The following is a 24749-nucleotide window of genomic DNA, read 5'->3' as shown; positions in this document are numbered from 1 at the left end:
GACGGCATTCATTCTATTACAGTGCCACCCCGCACGTATATTAGACTCCCGCATGAGCACACCACTTTCAGAATCACCATACGATGGCAAACAAAAAAGGGCAGCAGGTATGTCTAACTCCCTAGCTATATGAATCTCTTGAATCTGTCTGTGTTGGGCATTGAGCTGACTGCTTTCCTAGGAAATGGTCCAGGTTGGTTCGTATCTATTGCCTCCCCTTGCATTTTAATCGCAGCTATAGCTTACATGGCCTTTCGTCCCATTTCACAGACAAGTCGGAGTAAGTGGAAGCTTTATATGTCTTCTACACCTATGAACACAGCTGCAATGTCTATCGAATGCTAATGTCTCTTTAAGACGCACCGAATCGCCCTTCTGGGCTGGCCGAAGTACGTCCCTAAATCAGGGATCATCGAAGTTCTATGGTTCGAATACTGTGGTTGGCGCATCATACTCACATGCCAATATTGTACAGTATGTTATCATATATCCTACAGATCCAGCAATTGATCAGAAACGATGACTGACAAGTGTCTTCTTTGGTAGACCTACTTCCTCCCACTCAGGCCCGAGAACACCGCCGAAACCATCGGCTACAAATGCTGCATCGAACTCAGCTCGCAGGCCAGGAAACCTAGTGGCCTCACCTCCCCGGCAACCATACCCTGGCATTATGACCGAAGGGGTCAACGAGTGGAGTCGTGACCCCACCGAAGAAGACGAAGAAGATGATGATTATGATGATGAGATTGTGTACGATGATGATGAAGATGAATTCGGGCTTCCTAGTCTTGCTAGTATGAGGAGAAAAAGATCCGCGCCTTTGAAGGCCCAGAATATTGATTTCAGTGGCGGAGCAGCAGGCAACCCCTCAACACTTGGGTACGGATTAAGCGCCGCCAACAGGCAACGCGCGAATAGTTCAGATATTGCGGAAGAGCGTGGTGCTCCGATGTATCCAACGGCTCGCAAGGGGGATGGGAAGATTCTCCGACCTCAATACAAGGACATCCTACAAGGTATGTATGAGTACATGACCGAAAGAAACTGGAGCAAAGCTGACAGTTATAGACCCTGCTAATGCTCTGAACCTCATCAATCACTCCCCACCTCCCATAGATGTTTCGCCCAAAGAAAGGGACATTCATTCGAGTCGCATCACGCGAATTAACAAGTTCAAGCGCATCCTGCAAGCCAGCACGGTGTCTCCCACCGAGCTGCGGGATCTCGCTTGGTCAGGTGTGCCAGAGGAAGTGCGGCCAATGACCTGGCAACTTCTTCTCGGCTATCTTCCTACAAATAGTGAACGACGCATCTCTACTCTGGAACGGAAGCGCAAGGAGTACCTTGACGGAGTCCGGCAGGCCTTTGACCGAGGTAGTGGAGCAAGCTCTGCAAACCCCTCTTCTTCGACCAAGGGCCGCGGCAGAGGACTTGATGAGGCAGTTTGGCACCAGATTAGTATCGATGTTCCACGCACCAGCCCCCACATTCCGCTGTACGGCTATGAAGCCACTCAGCGGTCTTTGGAACGCATCCTTTATCTCTGGGCCATCCGACACCCTGCAAGTGGTTATGTTCAAGGTATCAATGATCTAGTCACACCATTCTGGCAGGTCTTCCTGGGTGTCTACATAACCGACCTGAACGTTGAAGAAGGCATGGACCCAGGCCAATTGCCTCGGAGTGTGCTAGATGCAGTGGAAGCGGACACCTTCTGGTGTCTGACAAAGCTGCTGGATGGTATCCAGGACAACTACATATATGCTCAGCCTGGCATTCACCGACAGGTCAGGGCGCTGCGAGACTTGACAGTGCGCATTGATGCAACACTCGCGAAGCATTTGGAGCAAGAAGGTGTGGAATTTATGCAATTTAGTTTCCGATGGATGAACTGCTTGCTCATGCGGGAAATGAGCATCAAAAACACGATACGCATGTGGGACACGTACATGGTTCGTTTCCCCCTAGCGGACTGCTTTGCATGGTACTGATTGTCATTCTAGGCTGAGGAGCAGGGCTTCTCTCGATTCCACCTCTATGTCTGCGCTGCATTCTTAGTCAAATGGACAGATCAATTGGTCAAGATGGATTTCCAGGTACGAGATTTTAGTCGAATATCGCCACTATCAAACAGGGACTAACGTTCTCCCAGGAGATCATGATGTTCCTCCAAGCATTGCCAACGAAGGGTTGGACCGAGAAAGACATTGAGCTCTTACTTAGCGAAGCATTTATCTGGCAGAGCCTGTTTCAGGACTCGCGTGCTCACCTCCGGCCGGCTGGTGATGAACCTCCTGAAAATGGTATCTTTTATTGATAGTAATCATAATTCATGATCCGAATTTTCAACTTCTATTTTCGGATGCTTTCCCCCAGGGCAGATGGTCTTTCTCGCTCAGTTGAAATGAATACCCTTTTGGTTGAATGCCCACAGCAGCTTCAAGAAATCATTCTCATCACACATTCTCGCGCGCCTCTCTCCAAGATCAGTGTCATCCTCCAGGACCTGGCGCACCTTCTCACGGACTAGTTCTGCAACCTTGCCACGCTTCTTGCGCGAAGCTCCATTCTTGAGTGCTGCTTCGAGACGGGCATTTGTGTCCGCCTTGAAGAAATCGGGAACATCGTCATCGTCCATATCCATGACCTCGTCGGCCGGTTCATCAGCAGCTTGTTCCTCCTCCTGCTCGTCGCCCATGTCCATTGCCATCGGATCGTCATTGGCGACTTCTACCGGACCATCCTCCACAGGGATGTCATTTTGCGCACACCATGTCCGATAGTTTGCCTCTAGCAATTCCATGATGCTTGACGTACCAATGAAACTAGACCGGAGAGTCTTGTTCTTCCGCACGAAAACAATTCGCAAAAGACCATCCCACTCTTCGTAGTTGATCTGTGGCCGTGGGTTCTTGGGGACCATTCGAATGACGCTTGACTCGACCTGCGGCGGTGGCTTGAAGTTGTTCTTGCCAACCTTCATGATATGATCAATCTTGGCCCACATTTGCGCATTGACTGAAAGTCGACTGTAAAGTTTGTCGCCGGGCTTGGCGAATAAACGCAGAGCGAATTCACGTTGGAACCTGTATGGAGGTTCACATGTTAACTCCCAATTACACAGAATGTCTCTGAAATCTCTCAGTATTGCTGGCGGGGACTTACATGAGAACGCAGGAGCGAGGCGCCGGAGATGTAGCCAGGAGCTTGAATGTGAGAGGAGAAGAGATCTTTACTCTGTTAGACTCGGAAGAAGCGTTCGAGAAGACATGAGGTTGACATACCTGGTAGGGAGTATTACTGATGCAAACATCGAAGTATGGGAGCTCTGTCTTCATTACATCCCCAAGAATGACCTCTAGGCGCTTTTGGTATGGAGTGGACTGGAAGCGCTTGGTGACTTCTGCAGCCATACGAGGATCCAATTCCACGGCAATGCACTTCTTTGCCTTTTCCAGAATCTTGGCTGTCAAGTTACCGGTACCGGGGCCAATTTCGAGGACGATCTGTTGATTCACACACGATTAGTGTTTGTCAAGCCAATCAATGTCTTTTGTAACTCACATCGCTTTGCTTGAGCTCAGCCTTTTCCACAATTGCAGCTAGATATCCAACTTGTTAGATAGAGAAGGTATAGTGCAGTGAAAACCAGTCCTTACCAGCAATACCAGGGTTCTTCAGAACGTGCTGGCCAATATCAGTGTTCATCTTGAAGATGCTGTGAGCAGCTTTTGTCTTGGCCGCAGCATCTGACATGCCCTGCGAAGCGCTATTGCGCTTCGGCTTGTTGACTTTGGGCATCTTGTAGTAATAAGCCTCTGGAATTTGACAATTATCAAAAGAAACCAGAGAAAACCTGCGGCAACAAAGCACCGACTTCAATGTGGGCGGAACTTTTTTTGCGATAAGATTGTCGGCACCGGAATTACATTCTCCCGAGTCCGCTTTCGCCTTCTGCGCCGTCGATGTCGAGAGCCCTTTGAGTTGTGTTGAGCCCAATATGGCGTCTGGACGAAAGGATTTCCTAAGCCAGGCAGCGCCTGAGAACTACGTCGCTGGTCTAGGTCGTGGTGCGACAGGATTTACCACTCGCTCCGATCTTGGCCCGGCGCGTGAAGGACCTACGCCCGAACAGATCCAGGCTGCTCTGACCAAGAGAGCTCAGCTTCTCGGAGCTGCTGCACCTACTGCCTACGGAAACACTACACGCGAGAAAGGCGGAAAAGAAGACGACAAGGAGGAGGAAGATGAGCGGTTCCAGGATCCCGACAACGAGGTCGGGCTGTTCGCATACGGACAGTTCGACCAAGAAGACGATGAGGCAGACCGCATCTACCAAGAGGTAGATGAGAAGATGGACAAGCGCCGCAGAGCTCGTAGGTTAGTCATACCCCTCCCATTCCCCCTCCGAAACCATTTGTTTATCGGGTTAGCCCCGGTTGTTTGGACAGAGTACCGACATGAATCGCTCGCCACCTACAGGGAAGCTCGAGAGAAAGCCGAACAACAAGAATACGAACGGAATAACCCGAAAATCCAACACCAATTTGCCGACCTCAAACGCACACTTGCCTCGGTATCTGAAGAAGACTGGGCTAACCTCCCGGAGGTTGGAGATTTGACGGGCAAGAATCGACGAGATAAACAGAATGCCCGACAGCGGTTCTATGCCGTCCCGGATAGTGTCATTGCTGGTGCGAGAGACTCAGCTCAGTACGGCACGACAATTGCCGAAGATGGCACGCAAACGAATACCGACGAAGGAGAAGCCGCCGAGGGCTCTATGATGAACTTTGCAGATATCGGTGCGGCGCGTGATAAAGTGCTGAAGGTCCGATTAGATCAGGCTGCATCCGCTGGTACATCCGGAACCTCTACGAATATCGACCCTAAGGGTTACCTCACTAGCTTGACACAAACAGAAGCTAAAGCTGGTGAAGTTGAGGTGGGCGATATCAAGCGAGTTCGTACTCTGTTGGACTCCGTCACCAAGACCAACCCTAAGCATGCCCCCGGCTGGATTGCCCTAGCTCGTCTGGAGGAGCTTGCTGGCCGGATTGTGGCTGCTAGGAGTCTCATCGCTAAAGGGTGTGAGCTCTGCCCCAAAAGCGAAGATGCGTGGCTGGAAAACATTCGACTCAATGAAGGTCACAATGCAAAGGTCATTGCAGCCAATGCGATCAAGAATAATGACCGTTCCACAAGACTTTGGACCGAGGCCATGAGATTAGAAACGGACACCCGTGCCAAGAAGAATGTTCTACGTCAGGCTATTTTGCACATTCCCCAATCGGTGCAGATATGGAAAGAAGCTGTTAATCTAGAAGACGATCCAGCCGATGCGCGCTTGCTGTTGGCAAAGGCTGTTGAAATAATTCCTCTGTCAGTTGAGTTGTGGCTTGCGCTTGCTCGCCTTGAAACCCCAGAAAATGCACAGAAAGTCTTGAATGCTGCTCGAAAAGCGGTTCCTACTAGCTATGAAATTTGGATTGCTGCAGCTCGACTCCAGGAGCAGATGGGTACATTCGCGAAGGTCAATGTCATGAAGCGTGCTGTTCAGTCCCTGGCCCGAGAGAACGCCATGCTGAAAAGAGAAGAATGGATCACAGAAGCCGAGAAATGTGAAGCCGAAGGCGCTGTCCTTACATGTGCCGGTATCATCCAAGAGACTCTCGGATGGGGCCTGGACGAGGATGATGACCGAAAGGATATCTGGATGGATGATGCAAAGGCCAGTATTGCCCGTGGTAACTATGAAACTGCTCGAGCAATTTACGCTTACGCCCTGCGGGTCTTTGTGAATCGCCGATCAATCTGGCTCGCAGCAGCGGATCTGGAGCGCAACCACGGCACCAAAGAAGCTCTCTGGCAAGTTCTGGAGAAGGCAGTCGAAGCGTGCCCGCAGAGCGAGGAACTTTGGCTCCTTCTTGCCAAGGAGAAATGGCAGTCTGGAGATATTGATGATGCTCGACGAGTCCTCGGCCGTGCCTTCAACCAAAACCCCAACAACGAAGATATCTGGCTGGCCGCTGTCAAGCTAGAGGCCGACGCCAAAAAGACCGACCAAGCTAGAGAGCTCCTGGCCACCGCTCGTCGCGAAGCCGGCACAGATCGCGTCTGGACCAAGAGCGTTGCTTTCGAGCGGCAGCTTGGCAACATCGACGATGCTCTGGATCTAGTCAATCAAGGCCTACAACTCTTCCCGAAGGCTGACAAGCTCTGGATGATCAAGGGCCAAATCTACGAAGCGCAGAAGAAGTTCCCGCAGGCGCGCGAGGCGTACGGAACAGGCACCCGAGCCTGCCCCAAGTCCGTTGCGCTGTGGCTACTTGCTTCGCGACTGGAAGAAAAAGCGGGCGCCGTGGTCCGAGCCCGGTCCGTCCTCGACAAGGCTCGTTTGGCCGTTCCCAAGAGTGCAGAGCTCTGGACCGAAAGTGTGCGCGTTGAACGTCGCGCCAACAATATTGCTCAGGCCAAGGTCCTCATGGCGCGTGCGATCCAGGAAGTCCCAACATCAGGGCTTCTGTGGAGCGAAAGTATCTGGCATCTGGAACCCCGCGCACAGCGCAAGGCACGCAGTCTGGAGGCTATCAAGAAGGTCGAGAATGACCCTATTTTGTTCATTACTGTCGCGCGTATCTTCTGGGGCGAGCGTCGGCTGGAGAAGGCCATGACCTGGTTTGAGAAGGCGATCGTTTCGGATAGTGATTATGGTGATGGCTGGGCTTGGTATTACAAGTTCCTTATGCAGCATGGAACTGAGGTTAGTTACCCCTCTCTTTTCATTCATTCTCTAGGCTCTATGTTATCATTGAATATCTATCTAACATCTACAAACAGGAAAAACGATCAGATGTTGTGTCAAAGTGCATCTCGATGGAACCCAAGCACGGTGAATTCTGGCAGTCCATCGCTAAGGACCCGGCCAATGCCTACAAGTCCACCGAGGAGATCTTGAAGCTCGTCGCAAGTGCCATCAACTAACTGGCATGTTCTTTGTGGGTGTATCGTCTACAGGCGTTTCGGGGGCAGATTGCCCATGGAATTCAATCTTTGACAGGGATATATGTCTCTGTTAGACTCATGTCTATGTAAAAATTCAGTGTCCTAATGTGTAACTATGTAATAGCTTCCAAGATAACCAAATTGTAATGTAGAATTCATGGGTATCGAACAAGTTTGACCTTCAACAAGGGTCATGGCCACTCAGATTTCTAGGTCTGTTTGTTTTCAAGATTCCCCGTCATCCTCCAGATATCGACCGCTTCGCCTTGTCCCTTAAAGAAGCGATACTGTACATGACCAAGATAGGAAGGTGAAACATAGGACAAGACAGGCGATCGAGAACGGATAAGACAATATCTTCAAACTCCAAATCCATATGCAACATGTGGCGCCACAAATAGTGATAGCCTCCCTTGGTAGTACCCAGACGCCGTGAGCCCCCATCCAAACCGAAAAGAGTAGAAAAAGCATGTAATATAGCATGTATGAAAAACAACGGGAAAAAAAAAGGACAAGGGGGTATAAAATTCTCATGCAGCCATGGACAGACACTCGTCGAGTAAAGAGCTCAACTGATCTCGATCACCGAGTGTGCCACCTTCCCAGTCTAGCAGAGAACCGTCTTCGTCTTCGTCCAAATCCATCGCGTCTTCGTCGGGTTTGATTTCCTGATGTGGCTCACCAACGCCATTTTCCAACCGATCGTGTCTTTCAGTCTCTAGTTCGTCTTCAAGGTAGCCGTTCATGATCTGGTCTACGATGAGTGGCATGTGGCCAAGGACACCACCGCCCAGCTCCAAAGTTAACCGCAGGTCTCTAACGCCCAATGGTTTTCGAAGGTTGGCCTCTCTCGCTTCAACGGGGAGTAGGCCGGTGGCAGCATCCTTCGCAATCTCCCCACGTGTGTATGCAAGCTCTTCGACTTCCAGTTGGTGTCGGTACTGACGCATCATCATGTTATTGATTGTACCAGACGGGCCATTCGAACGGGTCCGCGAAAATACCGCGGATAAAAGTTCCTTCACGAAAGTTTCCGTCGCAATTGCCATGAACTCAGCACATGGGAGCCCGGCACCGCTGGGTAGAGATTCTTCATAACATATGGGAACCATGCGGGCATGGATGGATTCGGCATCGGGGAATTCGCCTGTTTCTGCGGCGAGGGGTTGGGCATATCGTTTTCGGATTTCCAGTTCCCAGTCTATAATGGAGGAGGATGGTTAGGCATTATTTACTGACAGGGGACCACGGGAACGGAGAGGATATCTTGAGTTCGACGGGGAGGATGTCGCCTTACTAGTCTTGTTAAGCCCACCTGCACTTGCGGGAACTTGGCTGGGCAATTTGAATTGCTTAGCTAGATAGCTTTCTTCGAGCTCTGTGGGGACTTTCTCATTGGGATCTCGCTGGTGATCATTAGCTCTCGGTTTCTGGGGTGAAGGTTTTCGTCATCGTTTGCGACTACGTACCTCTGGGATTGCCTTTATGCGCCGACGGTCCCTCGGAGGCAACTTCATAACCTCCGTCTTCAATCTTTGTTCCGCAGCATCTCCGGAGACGGGCTTTGACACCGTTGACGGTTTATCATTGGCCGATACCCAGTTTGCGACGCCATGATCGGGGAGGTCGCGCGTGAGGTTTCCGATGAGCGCGCATACGAAATTGTTGTGTAGATGTTCATTTTTAGGATCGGCGCACAAGAAGTAGTCAACTCGTGACGCGTATTCGCTCTGGTTGTAATGTCCTATAATCAGGCAAGAGGTCAGGAGGTGATCGAACCGGAGGCCAGTATGTAGAAGGGAAGGGGGAAACAGTCTCCACGGAGCTCAAGCAATTGCTTTGTGGCTAGAAATTCCATGCGCATCGCGACATACCTAGTAAGAACAGAGCTGTGGCCTCTTTGTACTCGGCCCACTTGTCTCCGATGGCAGTCTTCAGGTCCGTGTAGGCATGCTCCAGTTCTAGCCTCGGCACCGATATCAGAGCTCTGGAGGTCTTCGCGGATACTGAGCCATTGGGCACGGCGCCCTTTGGATTTGAGACAGAGTCACTCCGACTCAGAGCTGCCGGATCAATCTGCATGGTTGCTGGACTCGCGGGAGCGCGACGGGCGACGCCGAAGGGCAGGGAATATTGGCACCTACGCCTTCATCAAGAAGGATTCTAGGGTTCAAACTAGAAATAAAGAAAGAGAGGATGCTTTCATAAGAGAACCTGATGGGCTGAAGATGAAAATTGATGGAGTGAAAGAGATGGCGATGGGTTTGGGTGGAAGGGGAGGTTCCGACTTGCGGTTCCCCGCCAGAAGCCTAGAAACGGATACATCGATGTGCGCCGAACTTAACAGTGCCCTTTTATGTTCACATATATCATCTTTCTCTACAATGGTAATTTTAGGTGCTTTTCAAATTGATTAGCTATATTTTCAAGCTAGCTGCACTACGTCTTCACTTAATACTCCAAAGAGTTGTCCGATCTCCGCAATGATCTCCGTAATCTCATTCGATAATTGGCCCGTTACCAAAACTAGAAGTACAAAGGTCAGTACGTTGGACAGGATATAACCAGAAACCAAAGAAAATACTCACTATAGGCGTAAAGCAAAGCACAGTCCTCATCTGTGGTGTGTTGAGATGCTTGACGATCCAGGCGATAGCGATAGATGCGAGCAAGCAGCCGGTCTCTGGCATGCTCAATGCTAGGAAGAACATCACTCAAAGGATACTCTAGTTTCATTGACGAAGCAATCACTGGATAGTCAGCACAGCATCAAGTGCATGATTTCAGGAGAACTGACCGGTTAACAGATGGCTCACGCGAGCAGATAGCTGGTGCCGTTCCAATTTTGTGTAATGAAGAAGGCTGATTTCACCTTCAGTGGCCATATCATTCTTCATCAGCTCGATGTTCATGGTATGGAAAGAATTGACCATGCTGCGTGTACGGCGAACAATCTTCGCATACGAGGCTTCGGGGAATGCACCCTTCAATTCGAATTCGTAGCCTGCCGCAGCTTGAAGAGACTCCAACCGAGACAAAAATCTTTCAATCTCAAGCTTCTCTCGGGGTGTCATGTATAAAATAGACTTTGTATCTTTGGCCATGACGGATAGGGGGTCGCGCTTCCAGATAAGGCTCAGATGCAGCCAGAGAAGACTCAGACTATCCTTGAGTCTACTTCTTGCGCTGACAGGCCAGATCATTCGAGTGATGATGATTCCCCAAATGCATCCAGATAGCACAGCAACAACTCGATGGAGTGCAATTTCAGTCATGATTGGATGAGAACCGCCTTCGTCTTCGTCGAAATTTGCCGCCTTCTGAGAGAGGGAATAGCCATATAGAACGGAGAGGTTGTAAGTGAGCATTATGAACCGGCCCATGGGCCCATTCCCACGAACAATAGTGATATATCCAGTCCAGACGGCCATTATCCACCCCAAGAATGCAAGACCAAATACATTTCCAGCGGTGATGTTCCATGCCACGATAGCAGCGACTGCCCCCAAGCAAGTACCGAGAAACCTAGCATACCCTGTCGTGTTCGAGGCTCCAATTGTCATTGAGCACACCAGCATGTAGGACAACAATCCCCATTCTCCCCTCCAACGTCCATAGAACGGGCGAGTTGAAGGAAGGAAAGCAGGAAGGGCGTATATTGCAGCTCCTGCCCCTACTTTGATCGCGTATTTTGTATCATCTCGCCTGAAGAACCCAAGCCATTTCCATAAACGGTAACCCAGTCTTTGCTTTGTTGTCTCCTTTGCCGAGGGGGCTGTTTGTATTTGAACATTGACAGGCAGTCTATCATGTGCAATCAAACCATCTGATGCATGCCTAGCATGACTATGGAAGCCTTGCTCGGTAGCGGGTGGATTAAAATGTCTGGAAGCTGATTCTATGCAACATTAATACGGTATCCAGGGTCTCAACGATTGCTATGTGGAGATATACGTACCAGCATCAAAGGAGGCCATTTTAGCAGTCTCCTTAGTCCTCGACCACTGCCAGACTTTGAGCCATGACCAGGTTCGCCCATTAGGCCGCTCTTCGACTTCCAACTGCAGCTCATCTAAAATAGAAAGCATCTCTTTGAGCTGCTCTCCAAATTCGAGAAGGGAAAAGCTGAAATGGCTACAGCTGGCTGAGACTTCCTCAAGATCGGCTTCAGCCTCACGAGTCTTCAGTTTCATGGTTTCCTTTTGTTGATACAAGGATGCGAGTGTCTTCTCTCGCGATTCTTTGTAAAGATCAAGCGCCCGGTCAAGACTTATTCGCAATCGACCATTCACTGAGACTCTGTAGTTCGGTGCAGGCCCAAATGGAATCTCCTTAAAGATTTCTTTCAATGTAAAGGCCAACGATCGCTACTTCCAGTCAGTCTTAAATTGTATCAGATATTTCCCGAGATCCCAACTTACCATTGACGGACCCAAATGAGAGATGAAGATAGTGAAGACATCTGCCGGAAGAAGTGCGGGTCTTGGTGTTGACTCACCACTTCCAAGTTGGTGAGAACGTATAGAACCGCCCGGAGATAGCTCTTCCTCTGGTCTCTCAACTATAGGCTCCAGAAAGGACCCATCGGGGAATGACCAGGATCGTTCGAGAGGCGTAAAATAGTCCACATGAGTCGAGATACCATGTTGATCACCTGGGGAGCTAGACTCACGGGCAATGGTCTCACGAATCAAACTGAACTGGAGAGCAGCTGCGTTACGCAGGCCTCCCATATTATGGGTGATATCTTGAACCCATCGGACGAGGTTCTTTTCGAGCCTGTACTCTTTTTCGGTGCCTGCCACATAGTGCTCAAGTTTAGCCTCTCGGACGAGCCTGTCGAGCTGGCTATAGGCTTTGCGGTGCCTCGCCTCTGCGTCAACAAATTCAGCTGAGGCAAGAACTTCCTCAGTCCCGCTTAGGAAGCTTTCTGTGATGAGTGCCATCATGAGAGCCAATGTATCAGTGACCGTGACGAGGTTCGAGCGCAGCTTTTTACGCGCTGATATGGGGAAGACGAAAAAGGATACAATCATGACGGCCATCACGCCCATTACGACCATCTTCAAGACTTGAAAGATCTTGGCAAGAGACAAGTCGCCGCTTTGCACAGCACCCTCCTTGGTCAAGACGGTGATTGTTGCCAGAGAAGTGAGTGAACAGGCAACGTTCACTAGAGGGTCTCCCAATCGTTGCTTGGTCCAACCCACAAAGCCAAGCCCACCGCCACAAAATACTATGAGAACCACCGCATGGCCAAGGACAGGCAATTCCAATGTGTCCTGGAAAAACATCTCCACAAACATGCTGGTAATAGTCAGGAAGGAAGAATAGCAGAACGCTAGGAACGCGCAGATCAAGGCTTTGAACATCCCACCCTGAGACCTGGCAGGATGGAAGTAGACCGTGACCGTAGCCACCATGTGCTTTCCATCCTGATGGCCCAGCATGTTTGAGACTGCGGGGATAAAAGTTGCAAGAGATCCGACCAAATAGGCAAGACTGTACTTCAGGACTCCAATGCCTGGTTCGGACCTAATGAACTGATTTGTCTGCGTCCATTTGTCATGTATACGGCGCGTGAGCACGTCAAAGTACCCCTCGTAGTGTTGTATCTCGTTTGTGAGGAGGCCGCGCCTTTCCTCGTTCTCGTCGTCGGAAATGGGCGTGGAGTTTCGGAGGTTCACGAGGCCTTTCAGGCGCTGGCCTGTTTTTGGGAGAATAAAAGTAGCATTGCGGAGCTTCACCGGCGATTAGTATATCTCAAGTCAGAAAATGCGAGTACATACCGTTGGGCGCGAACGACGGGAGCTGCTTGGAGTTCCAGACGGCATCTTTCAGGTTTCACGTACTTCACGTGGACTCAGGGCATCGTACAAGCCCCATGGCACAAATTAAATGACTTGCCCTTGCTCCAGGCTTCCAATATTCAGACGTGAGAAGGTTGTGCGGAGGTGCAGAGAGCTATGCAGGTTAGTTTGTTGGCGGCTACGATTGGAAGGCAATTACGGCCACTTCCTATTTTCCATTGCCACGCACCTCTTTGTTTTGGTTTTTGCTTTGCCTACAACTCGACTTGATACTAACAGATTGGATACTGAATTCGCATTTGTCCGAGTAACAAAGCAAAACTCGATCTTTATAATTTCGTAGCAAAATACAATCAAAGCTGCTTCACAATTATTTCAAGCCTTCCACTTTCCACACCTTCACCGCTGCATCGGCACCAGCTGAGATGATCTTAGAGCCTCCTGCAACCCATCCGACACCATGAACACCCTCCTTGTGGGCATTCTGCAGCTCAAGCCAGTCGCCTGGCTTGGCCAAGCTCCAAACAAAGATATTTGTGTCCAGGGATCCACTCACAACGTGTGAGCCAGCCTCGTTCCAGGCAAGTGATGTGATTCGTGCAGTATGCGCCGTCCAGCGGTCCGTCACCAGACTGCCATCCACAACCTTGAAAACTAGGACACGTCCCCGCAAGTCACCCACGGCCAAGTGGGAGGCGTCTGGGGAGAAGGCAAGAGCAGAGATTGGATTGCGAGAGGCATTGATATCTGCCCGGGGAGAAAGCCGAGAGCTGGAGATGGCACAGATCTGAACAGATCCATTCTCACCCCCGACGGCTGCCTGAGAGCCGTGAGCGGCTACAGTGGTAGCCACAAAGTCTGTTTTATATTCTCCGGTCTTCTTGCCATCCTGGAAAATCTCGACAGTTTCGGCTTCGCCAACAAGCACGGTCGAGTCACCAGCCGCAACGCCCTTCGGTTGTCCATTGAGCTTCGAAGCGCTGCCAGTGTATGTTTTAGCGGCGACATCGACAGAACGGAGGGTGTCGTCCCAGCCGACACTATAAATTCTACCGCTTCCCTCTGATGTGGTTGCAAGCCCAGCAACGTAACCGGGGTGGGCATCTCCTTCAATCTCCTCAGCCTTGCCTGAAGCTACATCCCAGTTGCAGACTCTTCCGTCAAAGCTACCTGTCCACAGAGTTTCCTTGCTATCCACGTTTGTCTGTGTCAAGGAGGTGATGCTCTTCTGGTGGCCCGAGACAACCTGCCGGGGCTCAGGGGTTCCCTCTACCAGGTAGTTCAGATCTCCGCTGAGGGACAAACTGATGAGTAGGTTATCACTTCTTCCTGGGGGCCAGACCACGCCAACTTGGTGGTCGCGAACAGCCATAGCACCCTCCTCTCCCAAGGTCCAGGTCTGTGTTGCTTTGCCAGCTTCCACATCCCAAATCTTGACGGTCCGGTCCGCACTTGCAGTCACGAACTTTCGCGAGTCCTTGGCCCATGACACACCGAAGATACTGCCATTGTGCTCACCTTCGCCGATCTGGCCCTTGGTCTCACCAGACTTGCCGTCGTAGAGCCAGATCTTCCGGTCTGCGCCAACACTGACTAAGTGTGTACCATCCGGGCTGAAGCCGACTCCGTAGATGTAGTTTGAGTGCTTGTCGGCGATTCCGTTGTTGAATTTGAATGGCGCTCCATGGTAGAAGACCGTCTTCCTGTCGTCACCAGCAGTGGCGGCACGTAGAGGTCGTTGTTGCCTAATTGACACGGTGTTGAGCTGCTGCGTATGGCCGTGAATCTCGCCAACGGTGTTTCCACTGTCCCAAGTGATACAGTGTCCATATCGCTGCTTGCCATCGCCGACAGCAATAATGCGCTGGGAGTCACCGTCCCAGGCTAAATCGTTGATTCGACCATTAACAATGCTGTATTCACCTTTGGTGATTCCTTCGCCGACACAGTCCCATACTCTCACAATTCCCGCAGCATCACCACTTGCAACGTAGAAGCCGGAGGGGGCGAAGCGTGCAACAGTTGTCTGCGCCTTGTGTTCGGTGTACTGCCTAGCGACTGCGGGGTCATCAATTGAACGCAAGAAGATGGATTTGTTGGACTATAATTGCTTGTGTTAGAACTAGTGGTATTATTGTAGAGATCCTTGGAATCACATACTGCGTAGGCCAATCGCTCGCCTTTAGCGTCGGAAGAAAGCTGGGTGGGCTGGCCGCGGGTGGTGGAGGGGCTAGGAGCCCAAATGGACTCTTTGGATATGTCAGGATAATAAAAGATGATATGAGGCTGTCGGGGTCTCACCATTCGTAAGTGACATTGCTAAGATGTGCACACTCAAGCTGAGGAGAGGGAAAGCAGAGGGAAGTTCCGTAGACTACTGTTTATCGACTGACGTACCCGGGCCACAATAATAGCGGGGAACACAGCCCGGTCTTGTCTACATAAAACAAGCCTTGACAATGTGCTAAAAAAGAAATAGGAACGTGAACACATACACAAGACAATCTGATGTTTAAATATTTCTAGCATAAAGGAGGTTGAAAGTCATAGCTCTCAATAAAATCAATGCATAGCGCTAAGAGTAATAATACACTAAGTCGTGCCCCTTCCACCAGGCACCGGCCTGTACTTGTACAAGGAAATCCCCCAAAATCTCTTTTAAGATCCCAAAAACAATGACTCCAAAGTAGTATGTTCAGCTTAGAAACCTCCAGGGCCCTCCATACGTTGCCGCATCTCAGCTGCGAGGATTTCGGGGTGTCGGTGGACACTAGGCATAAGACCCATACCGATGGCTCTCCGGAGCGCCTTAGCAATTTTGCGCTGGTTGACAGGTCGAAGACCGGTAACGGCTCGGGGCTTGATACGGCCCATGCTGGTCATGTATTCGGACATGACCGAGAAGTTCTGTAATGAAAAAAGAGCCAACAGTCAGTGGTTGTTCATCACGGTATATACTCTATACCAGCAATACCTCTATTGACTCGAGGACTCCATACCTTGTACAAATCCATAGGATTCAAGTTCAATGCATCGAAAGCATCCTTTGAAGGGTTCTGGCGCTTTCCCCATTTCTTCATCTCGGCAGGACTAAGATCGTGAGGGGAGTAGATATCTCCAGCCTTGAAGTCACGGGTTTGATATCTTTCAAGGGCTCGGCTCTCGCCTTGCGCCTTCTGGTCCTCGAGGAACTTCAGGCGACTTGGTAAACGGCGTCGCTGAACCACTTGGGAGGCTATCGTAACATGTCAGTCTCCGATCACACCAAAATCAACGCATGGCTATATCATATAATGATACAACAAATAAATTAATCACAGTGTACTGGGTCCATCACATACTCTGTGAGCTTGTGCCGCGCTGGGAAGTGAAGGCGCTCATGGCAGCGGTCGAGCTCCAGCGACAGAGCGACAAGCCAACATTAGCTGTGCTCGCGGCATTGCGCAGCAATGATGAGGAGGAAAAGACGTTGAAAGACATCTTGGCCTTTCAATCCTTGATTAGCTGTAGACGTTGAAGACGGTTATAGGGAGACCGGGCAAAGCGGAGATGAGATCTTTTTTTGCCAAGACTTCTTCCGCCTCCAGATCTCTCCGTGTCGCGAACCCCCATTTTTCACGATTCCATGAACATTGCGAGTCAACTTGGGACTATACGATTTTATCTAATACCTCTTACTTGATCTGAGCTTTACAATCTCAGTTCACATTATTCACAATGCAGTCTCATCTCACGAGACGGGTCTTCCGGGCACTTATCAACAATGAGCCACTTCGGTTCTCCCAATGCCATCGAAATCGCCTATTGCACACAATCACTCCTGCCCGTGTACGACCTGCCATGTCCAGCCTCCCTTATACATCGCGACGCAACATATTTGTCTTCAGCTCAGACCCCGACCGGTCAAAATCGACATTGCCTTCTGAAAAGGGCCTGAAGCCGATGGCTGATTTGATGAGAGCACTTAAAGATAGAAGCAGAGCTCCTCCGAGTGATATTCTCGCAAAGGCATTCCAAACGTTCTTCACAATGCGGCTTGAAACACCAATGCTCATCAGTCATTTCCAAGCCCGTGCGCTGATCGTCACCTTCAAACATCTAAGGACCCAGCAGGGCGAGATGGAAGAAGAAGACTGGCAGAATGTTTTCTCGATTGAGAACCTCGAAAAAGTGTTGGATGTGCTCTCAGAGTCTGGATGTGCCCCACAGGCACGGGAGGTTGTTATAAACCTTGCCCGATACGCATATCAAGAATTGAACCTCGATCACGGATTTGGTACAGGGAAGATCAGCCGGCCAGCCCTTCATCTCTATATCAATATCTTGGCTATGAATGGTAATCCTGAGGATGCTAGACATACCTTATTGAAGTTTTGGGGTCAAATGAGCAAGGCTGTTCCGTCACCTTGGCTCACAATCATGAAGGGATTTGCCATGAAGGACGACCTACGACAGGTGCGGAAGATAGTTGATGAGTGGGGAAATCATGGCAACAAGTTTGACCAAGCCTCGCATGGAGAGCTGGTTAGATTTCTCGTCGACCACGGTCAGTGGAAAGCGGCTCAAACTGTCTACGACTCTCCAATTGCCGATGGCTCAGAACCGTCCATGGCTGCGAAAGAGGCTCTCATTGAATATTATCTCTTGAATTCCCGGGCAGAATTAGCGGAGGAGATCTTCAAGTCTCTTCCCGATGAGCCCAACGAAGACACCGCTGGCATCATTTTGCTCTGGGAAGCAGCAAAGGGCAGCAATGCCTCTGCTCTTGCGCAAAAGGTCGATGCATGGACTGCGAAGAATTCTCAGCTCAAGGGCTCCATTAGCATAGATACTGTTAATCACCTTATCCAGTATGCAAACGCGACGCAGAATCCGCAGTTGGCTTCTGATTTCATGGTGCTCGCAGGCCAGTGGGGTCTCGTCCCAGATAGCCAAACTCATATCTTACAATTAGAGTCCCATATCCAGGCCGGCGATGTGGATAAGACTTTGAAGATTCTCGAAGAAAAGGTTGATACGACTTTCCTCACGAGTCACAACCTGCCAATCGCAAACAAGCTCATCGCAATGCTCTGTCGGTCCGAGGAAAAGGACGCCTTGTTCGACCAAATCTCTACCCTGCTAGACCCGCTTTTCCAAGAGAACGTACGCCTTGAATCCACGACCATTGCCGCATTGACACATATGCTCCTTTACCGCCACGACCTCGAGGCTGTTTCAGAGTTGCTACGTCCACGACTAGGCAGCTACAGCGACGAACAGAAGATGCCGGTGCGTGACACACTCGCAGAGTACATCATGGACAAAAGCCAGTCCGATACAGATGTGTGGAATGTATACGAGCTTCTGAAGATCGCATTCCCGGAAACGTGGGTCTCAGTCCGCACCAAAATCATGACCTCCTTCTTCAACCGGAAGCGCAGTGATCTTGCTGTATTGGTATTTGGACATATGCGCCAAGCCGACGAAGCCAGTCGACGCCCTAGGCCAGACACTTATGCGCGCTGCTTGCAGGGCCTGGCTCGCACGGCAGATGCAACCAATCTGGAGCTTGTGCACAACATGCTGAAGCTAGATCTTGAAGTGGATCTCAACACGAGAATCCTGAATGGTCTGATGATGGCGTATGCCGCGTGCGAGATGCCAGAAAAGAGCATGGAAATTTTCCGACAGATTCTTCAGTCGGAGGAAGGCCCTTGTCACAAGACTATCACGATTTTCTTCAAGGTCTGCGAGAAGCACCACAATGGTGCTCAGGAAGCTATAAAGATGATGAGTAAGGTCAAGAAGCTGGAGATCACTGCGAACCGCCCCCTCTACTCGGCGTATATGGAGGCCTTGGCCGCGCAGTGCGAGTTTGATCTGGCCGTTGAGGCTATCAACAATATGGAAGCGGAGATTGGGATCCCCCCTACAAGCAATACGTGAGTACATTCCTTCGCTCTGTGTGTTATGATCGCTAATATGGGTCCTAGTATCGGGTTGTTCTACAACGCTATCCCGTACCAATACTGGAAAGACGAGGTGGAGAAATGGGCAAGTGAGAAGTACCCCGAGCATTGGGAGCATCTGATGACGATCAAACGCACTGATAAAGAGGACGGGCTGGAGTTTGATGGCATCTCAAATGAAGTGTCAGTGTAATAATTTTTGTATTTAAGTAGCAAGCCAATGTATCATAGCTCCCATTATGGAGACACCGAGAACTACCTCTTAACAATCTTCTTCCCATGTCGGTAGTCTCTGCAGGCTGCTCGCCGCGGAGACAGGCGCATATTGTTTCCTTGTCACGGCGGAGGGAGACATTGTTGTTAAACTTGTGGATATGAGGATGCTCAGAACAGGCTCTTGAACTGGAGACCGTCCAGGTACTCAAACATGTTGGCAATTGTTCTGACTTGACTGCGGTCTAGGGATATCGCGGAGAGAAAAGTGAGCAAAAAGGGCGTGAGCAGCCCCGATTTACATTGTATCTTTTTTCGCATATCTTGTCTTTGGCTTCTTAAATCTTACCTCTTCTTTTGGAGGCTGCTTCAGGGCAACTCTCAGACTTCATACTTCCCTCATCAATGCTACCCTCTGGTCTCTAATAGAGCGGAATTGGAAATGCGGGCCATATTACTGTGTTCTCGACTACCAGCCTTCAACTTGGGCAATCAGAGAGCTCTCTGGCCAAACACGAGATTCTTCTAGGATTATCCCTTACCAAGGTGAAGTCTAAGCTCAGTCACCCCAACGTCCACTGGAAGTAGCCCTTTTTACATGCCACACAGGTACCTGTCTAATGCATCAGTATGTAATCTCATTAAAAAAAGCAAACCCTTTTGAATTTAAACGGAAAGTACCATCGTGTCCGCCATGCCATGCACCCCCAATCCGATCTCCTTCCTTCCAGAGGGTCTCGCCCTCCCCAACGGCAGCCACGCGTACAATAATCTTATGACCGGGAACAAGAGGACTATTGAAGCACCGAAAATTAGCCAGAGTGCCATGTATCTCATGATGGAAAAGGTCACAATCCTCCTCCTATGAGGTTGGTCTGCGCAAAATGGTCCGAATGATACACGCCGCAGGCTTCGACTTTGACCAAAATTTCGTCGCGTTTGGGCAGAGTAATTTCGACCTCTTCCAGGGTCAGACTGGCGCCTTGTTCCTTGAAGACGGCCTGCTTGTAGATGGTGGGGAATACATAATCCCATGGTGCGTATTGTGCTGGATAATAGATAGATGTGCGAAGTAAGACTTTGTTTCTATAATGCCAGGTGGGAGCACATAAAGAGAGAAGGATGGGATATATATAATCATTTGGGCCCTCTCTCTATTAGTACGATGGGGATATGGAGTCGGAGTTCCGGAGACTACTATATTGGTACATTAGTATAAATGTAGATGACAATCATCTGTCGTATTAAATGCGGAAATTTGTCAGGTGCTGATATATGTTCTATGCTATGTTTTAAAGATGTGTATTTTTATTCCACCAGCTAGGTATATTACGATTTATAAACCAAAAAGAGCGAAGGACACGCCCAGAGGCTTACCTTGTGCTCGAAAAGAACAAGAAAAAGAACCCATTCCCAAATGCCATTGCTGCTTCTCCTCCCCGGAATGGGTCTAGAATCGACGGCGAGGCAGCAGGCAGGATGCAACCACGTAGAGGGCACCCGCCGAAACCGCCATTACGTAGACATCACTGATCGAACTCACAATCACCTTCAGGGCTGATTCCTTCAAGGCCGGGGGCAGCCGCTCCATCAGAGTACTCTGGGCACCAGCGACAGCACCTTGGATGTCCACTTGGGAATATCCCTTATTCCCTAACAGGGCAGTGAGCCCGTTGAGGGTCTTGGTCTGGAAAATGGCACTTGCAATAGCCAATCCCAGCAGCTGACTCTGGCCCTGGCCAATATTCATGAATTGGAGGCACTCGGCCACCCGGTCGGGGGTCACAATGGTCGGGCCCACTGCGTAGGCGGCCTGTGTGGTGGTCATACCGAGTCCCATCAGGATGGAGTACCCGTAGACGTTGGCGGCACTAGTATTCAATTTCACGGTGTACATCAACACGGATCCAATGAGCATAAAGATGCCGCTCACCAGATACCAGAGGATAAAGAAGCCGGTCTTTGGCATGACATATCCGCACAGCAAAATGGTAGCCACGTAGAAGCAAACGAACGGCAACAACCGCACCGCCGACATTATGCCAGAATCACCGTGGACAAACTGGAAGTAGAGTGGGATATAATAAACCGCCACGAAGAGAGAGGCACCGCCACAGGCCATTATGACATAGAGGAGGATCATCGTGGGGTCCCGCAAGAACTCACCGGGGAACAATCGGTTTTCTTTGTTGGTTCCCACACAATAGTACTGGCTGAGCACGAAGGCAACGGTGCAGACAGCGGAAACCACGTACAGAGCGATATTCCGCCCATCCGTCCAGGACCATTCGACACCGCCAAATACGATGAACAAGATAATAGAGATATGCATGCCCGCAGACAAGACCGTGCCTACCCAGTCCAACTCCACAAGCTTCTTGATGAAGCTGCGGCCTTCGCCCGCTGGGCGTGGCAAGGATGGCAGGAGGAATACATAGATGGGTGACATGACTCCAAAGATGACCAGATTGAGATAAAATGACTGTCCACTACGGTTAGCGTATTCTGCCAGAGAAATAAGAAAGGGATCCCACGTACCCATCGCCATGTGGCCGAACTATCGGAGAAGGCACCGCCAATAATGGGACCCAGAATGCAGCCAGTGCCATAGATCAATCCAACCAGGCCCACATACACGGGCTGCTCCGTGGGGGTTGTCAGGATGGTAATCAGATTCAGATTTCTAGATCGTCTTGGTTAGTCGTTTCTCTCTCTGGTTCTGCCTGTGAATAATACAACTTACCCCAGATACATGCCCGCTCCCCCGGCTCCCGCCCACACGCGCCCGACAATGATGGCATTCATACTGGGAGCCGCACCGCAGAGGGCACTGCCAGCTGCAAACATGGTCAAACAGCCGAGGAAGAGCCATTTCGTATCGAAAATGGCGTAAGCTTTGCCCAGTGGGAGAATGAAAACCACCGATCCCAAGGTGAAGCCCACCCCGAGCCAGCCTAGCCGTGTGTACTCGTCAAAGTCTCCTGCAATGGGACCCTGGATATCTGCTACAATGGTATTGTCCAAGCCATAGAGCAGATTGGCAGAGAAAACGGCAATGCAGACGAGCAGCCAGCGGAGGCCTGTGATGTCCCGGCGCGGGACTACATCCTTCTCGCCATCCCCGGTTTTGATCGGGACCGATTCATCCACACGATCTGGGGGTTGACTTTCGAGCACGCTCTCACTTGGCGAATTATCGTCTATACTCATGGTGGAAAGCGAACCGAGCGGCACTTAGTCAGCTATCCAGGTACTTGTCCAATGGAGTCGTAATAAAGTTAAAATGGAAGGCAGAAATATGGATAGCCGCTGGAGGAGCTTGGCGAAGGTATTGATGTCCATATTGCCCCGTGGCTGGTTATTTAAATGTGAGCAGAGCTGAAAGAGGATATTTTAGTGACAATGCATTCATTACTCCTTTGGGACATTCATGTTTGTCAGTTTGATATCTGACCAACTCCGAATCTCCTTTTGGCCATCTCTAAAGGTAATCAAGTGGGTCCACATGCATCCATGGATTCACTCTACAATTTCTAATCGTTTTCAAGATTTCCAAGGTTCCACCGATAGCTATGATCCATGGATATAACTTTAGAATGCAGAACAAACTACTTCGTAAACGGGATTTATATGGAGCCCCTTTAGCCGTTTCTCTCTGTTACTATATTTTTTTACTAAGGTATTGCATAGGACATTAACATCAACGCATATTGCATATATATAACTGTACCAAACTAAAGAAATATTAAATACTGGAATACATAAAATTTTGGCAGATTTCATTGTCCGTAATTCTCCCAATGCAAATCATCGATTGGACCTGTCTGCTATTGGTCGCATCAGGGAATGCTGTAGCAGCTGAGTTGGCGATTGTGGACCTGGGCTATCAGCGGCATCAAGCCATTGGCTTCAACATGAGTCTCATACCTATGAGGAAAATGAAAGGCTTAGAAATCGCTCTGATTATCAGGTCAATGACATTCCTAGTCAACCGGCCACTATTACTAATTCTCCGATATCCGCTATACCAAACCACCGCTGGGCCCCTTACAGTTAGCGCTGCCTGTCCCCCCACGCAATGGCAGCCACGAGGTTGGTAATGGCAAGGGACATGGTAATATTTGTCCCCAGTCGCAGGCTCGTTGGTTCAATGTGCAGGGCGAATTTGTCAGTGCTGTGACCGCGGGCACTAATTTTAATTTTACCGCCGCGTATGACCCAGGTCTATCGACAGGATGGCTGCACCAAACCGCGGCCCGTCGCAGACCAGAATCCACTAGAACTGGAAGATTGCCTGTTAGTCGATGTGTACGTCCCAGAAAGGGTGCTTTCCAAACGATGAGGCGGAAAAGGAAGATCGAAACACGGCGCGCCTGTGTTGGTGTCAACTAGCTGGGCGCATTTGGATGTCTGTCAGGCAAGAAGTTCCGGTCGGTAGGAGAAGTACCCAACGCTGGGCTGTGTGATGAGCGTCTGGCGCTGGAATAGGTGCAACGGCATATCACGAAGTTCGGCGGTGATCCCTCAAGCGTCACTGTTATGGGCGTCTCGGCCGGTAGAGGTTCGATCACCATTCAAATGACGGTCTACGGAAGCGCTATTCGCCCCCGTTTGCCCATATCATCGTACAAAGCCCGGTCTGGGAGCTGGGTACGAAGACCCCGGTCATCGAGGATGACTTGTCGAATACATTCCTGGCACTGTTAAATGTCAGCAGCTTGGAGGCGGCCCGGCATCTACCGTCACAGATCTTGCTAGATGTTAGCTATGAGCTGGTGGCATCCCATCTATATGGGTCTGGCGTGTTGGGACCAACGAGTACCACGTGGAGCTATTTGCTATCCTGCTCTGTTCTTCGTTTATTGCAATACTGACCAAATAATCTTCCCTTCATCACGATAGGCCATTTATGGAGATTTTGTGCCCAATAGTCCCAAGCGACTCCTACTCGAGCGCAAGATTGATCCCTCAGTGCGAATCCTTATCACGGGGAATCCAAACGCCAAGGGAGACCCCCATGTGCCTCTCTATTATAGACAAGCTCATCTGCTTTCCCTGGGAGATGATGGGATGCGCGTGAAGCTGGACTCTACTAATACGGACCGTTGTGTGTATTGGTAGGATGTCGAGTTTTAATGAACTCAGTAGGCGAATGGAACGGTTCCTCGATATTGTTATGTTTGAGCGCGTCTCAGCTCAAAATAATGATGATTTGTGCTCCTATCATATAACCATGCCTAACAGAGACCAATAACAATCATTCAAACATATGCTAGCGAGGGAACCTGGTTACTCTCACTATGTTAGTGTTGAGGCAGTTGCTTCCGTTCATTACCATGGAGTTAGGGTTTGAACCCTAACCCTAATTGGTCCTTCTGTACAGAGCCCTGTATAGCTTTTTTATCTGTATCTCTCAACAAATCATCCTAGCAATATAATTGACAGCCAAATGGCTTCTATTGAGTCTCGCAGTCACCCTCGTGTAGAATCAACACCGATATTCCAAAGCTCGCTCGCTCGTTTCCCCAAATCCCTCAGGCCTTTCGAGATAGCATTAACCCCTCGAACGCTGGTCTCATAATCACGATACTTCATAATCTCTTATTACAGATAGATCTATCCAGCGATCAGTTGGTCCAGGACCAATATGAGAACCCTTGGTATGAGATGGGGTTGTGACTTACTCCATGGAGAAGTCGGGGTTGAGCTTCCCAAATCAGATTGGCCAAGAGAACCCATCATGGTAGTCATTCCTCATCTCTCGATG

At 50.0% G+C, this 24749-nt stretch overlaps 9 protein-coding genes across 9 annotated transcripts; 3 read left to right on the top strand and 6 right to left on the bottom strand.

Moving 5' to 3' along the window:
- Positions 1 to 83: 83 nt before the first annotated feature.
- Positions 84 to 2320, top strand: N7447_005439 (GTPase-activating protein GYP1; the record flags this gene model as incomplete). The annotated part of the gene is made up of 8 exons (XM_057229701.1): positions 84 to 107; positions 182 to 197; positions 271 to 280; positions 358 to 474; positions 547 to 1019; positions 1072 to 1955; positions 2007 to 2099; positions 2156 to 2320. The coding sequence occupies 8 exons, from the start codon at positions 84 to 86 to the stop codon at positions 2318 to 2320; spliced, it is 1782 nt and encodes a 593-aa protein (XP_057084791.1).
- A 78-nt stretch (positions 2321 to 2398) lies between these two features.
- N7447_005438 (dimethyladenosine transferase) lies at positions 2399 to 3804 on the bottom strand (the record flags this gene model as incomplete). The annotated part of the gene is made up of 5 exons (XM_057229700.1): positions 2399 to 3089; positions 3169 to 3233; positions 3288 to 3509; positions 3568 to 3605; positions 3663 to 3804. The coding sequence occupies 5 exons, from the start codon at positions 3802 to 3804 to the stop codon at positions 2399 to 2401; spliced, it is 1158 nt and encodes a 385-aa protein (XP_057084790.1).
- Positions 3805 to 4003: 199 nt separating this feature from the next.
- Positions 4004 to 6987, top strand: N7447_005437 (U4/U6-U5 snRNP complex subunit PRP6; the record flags this gene model as incomplete). The annotated part of the gene is made up of 2 exons (XM_057229699.1): positions 4004 to 6766; positions 6844 to 6987. 2 exons carry the CDS (start codon positions 4004 to 4006, stop codon positions 6985 to 6987), a joined length of 2907 nt encoding a protein of 968 aa, XP_057084789.1.
- A 551-nt stretch (positions 6988 to 7538) lies between these two features.
- On the bottom strand, positions 7539 to 9090 carry N7447_005436 (TADA1 family protein; the record flags this gene model as incomplete). Its single annotated transcript, XM_057229698.1, has 4 exons — positions 7539 to 8209; positions 8306 to 8414; positions 8478 to 8752; positions 8883 to 9090. The coding sequence occupies 4 exons, from the start codon at positions 9088 to 9090 to the stop codon at positions 7539 to 7541; spliced, it is 1263 nt and encodes a 420-aa protein (XP_057084788.1).
- A 343-nt stretch (positions 9091 to 9433) lies between these two features.
- N7447_005435 (FUSC family protein) lies at positions 9434 to 12842 on the bottom strand (the record flags this gene model as incomplete). Its single annotated transcript, XM_057229697.1, has 6 exons — positions 9434 to 9534; positions 9597 to 9758; positions 9806 to 10906; positions 10967 to 11375; positions 11430 to 12749; positions 12798 to 12842. 6 exons carry the CDS (start codon positions 12840 to 12842, stop codon positions 9434 to 9436), a joined length of 3138 nt encoding a protein of 1045 aa, XP_057084787.1.
- Positions 12843 to 13188: 346 nt separating this feature from the next.
- N7447_005434 (WD40 repeat domain-containing protein) lies at positions 13189 to 15135 on the bottom strand (the record flags this gene model as incomplete). The annotated part of the gene is made up of 3 exons (XM_057229696.1): positions 13189 to 14919; positions 14979 to 15067; positions 15120 to 15135. The coding sequence occupies 3 exons, from the start codon at positions 15133 to 15135 to the stop codon at positions 13189 to 13191; spliced, it is 1836 nt and encodes a 611-aa protein (XP_057084786.1).
- A 383-nt stretch (positions 15136 to 15518) lies between these two features.
- N7447_005433 (mitochondrial 37S ribosomal protein bS18m) lies at positions 15519 to 16298 on the bottom strand (the record flags this gene model as incomplete). The annotated part of the gene is made up of 3 exons (XM_057229695.1): positions 15519 to 15725; positions 15818 to 16053; positions 16160 to 16298. The coding sequence occupies 3 exons, from the start codon at positions 16296 to 16298 to the stop codon at positions 15519 to 15521; spliced, it is 582 nt and encodes a 193-aa protein (XP_057084785.1).
- Positions 16299 to 16535: 237 nt separating this feature from the next.
- Positions 16536 to 18962, top strand: N7447_005432 (uncharacterized protein; the record flags this gene model as incomplete). Its single annotated transcript, XM_057229694.1, has 2 exons — positions 16536 to 18742; positions 18794 to 18962. The coding sequence occupies 2 exons, from the start codon at positions 16536 to 16538 to the stop codon at positions 18960 to 18962; spliced, it is 2376 nt and encodes a 791-aa protein (XP_057084784.1).
- Positions 18963 to 20432: 1470 nt separating this feature from the next.
- On the bottom strand, positions 20433 to 22192 carry N7447_005431 (MDR family MFS transporter; the record flags this gene model as incomplete). The annotated part of the gene is made up of 3 exons (XM_057229693.1): positions 20433 to 21464; positions 21521 to 21665; positions 21726 to 22192. 3 exons carry the CDS (start codon positions 22190 to 22192, stop codon positions 20433 to 20435), a joined length of 1644 nt encoding a protein of 547 aa, XP_057084783.1.
- Between the last annotated feature and the right edge of the window lie 2557 nt (positions 22193 to 24749).

This window comes from Penicillium robsamsonii, assembly GCF_028829455.1.
Source record: "Penicillium robsamsonii strain IBT 29466 chromosome Unknown utg000003l_segment0_segment0, whole genome shotgun sequence".
NCBI classification, from domain to species: domain Eukaryota; kingdom Fungi; phylum Ascomycota; class Eurotiomycetes; order Eurotiales; family Aspergillaceae; genus Penicillium; species Penicillium robsamsonii.
The sequence above is the reverse complement of the archived record's forward strand: the minus strand, read 5'-3'. Positions and strand labels throughout refer to the sequence as shown.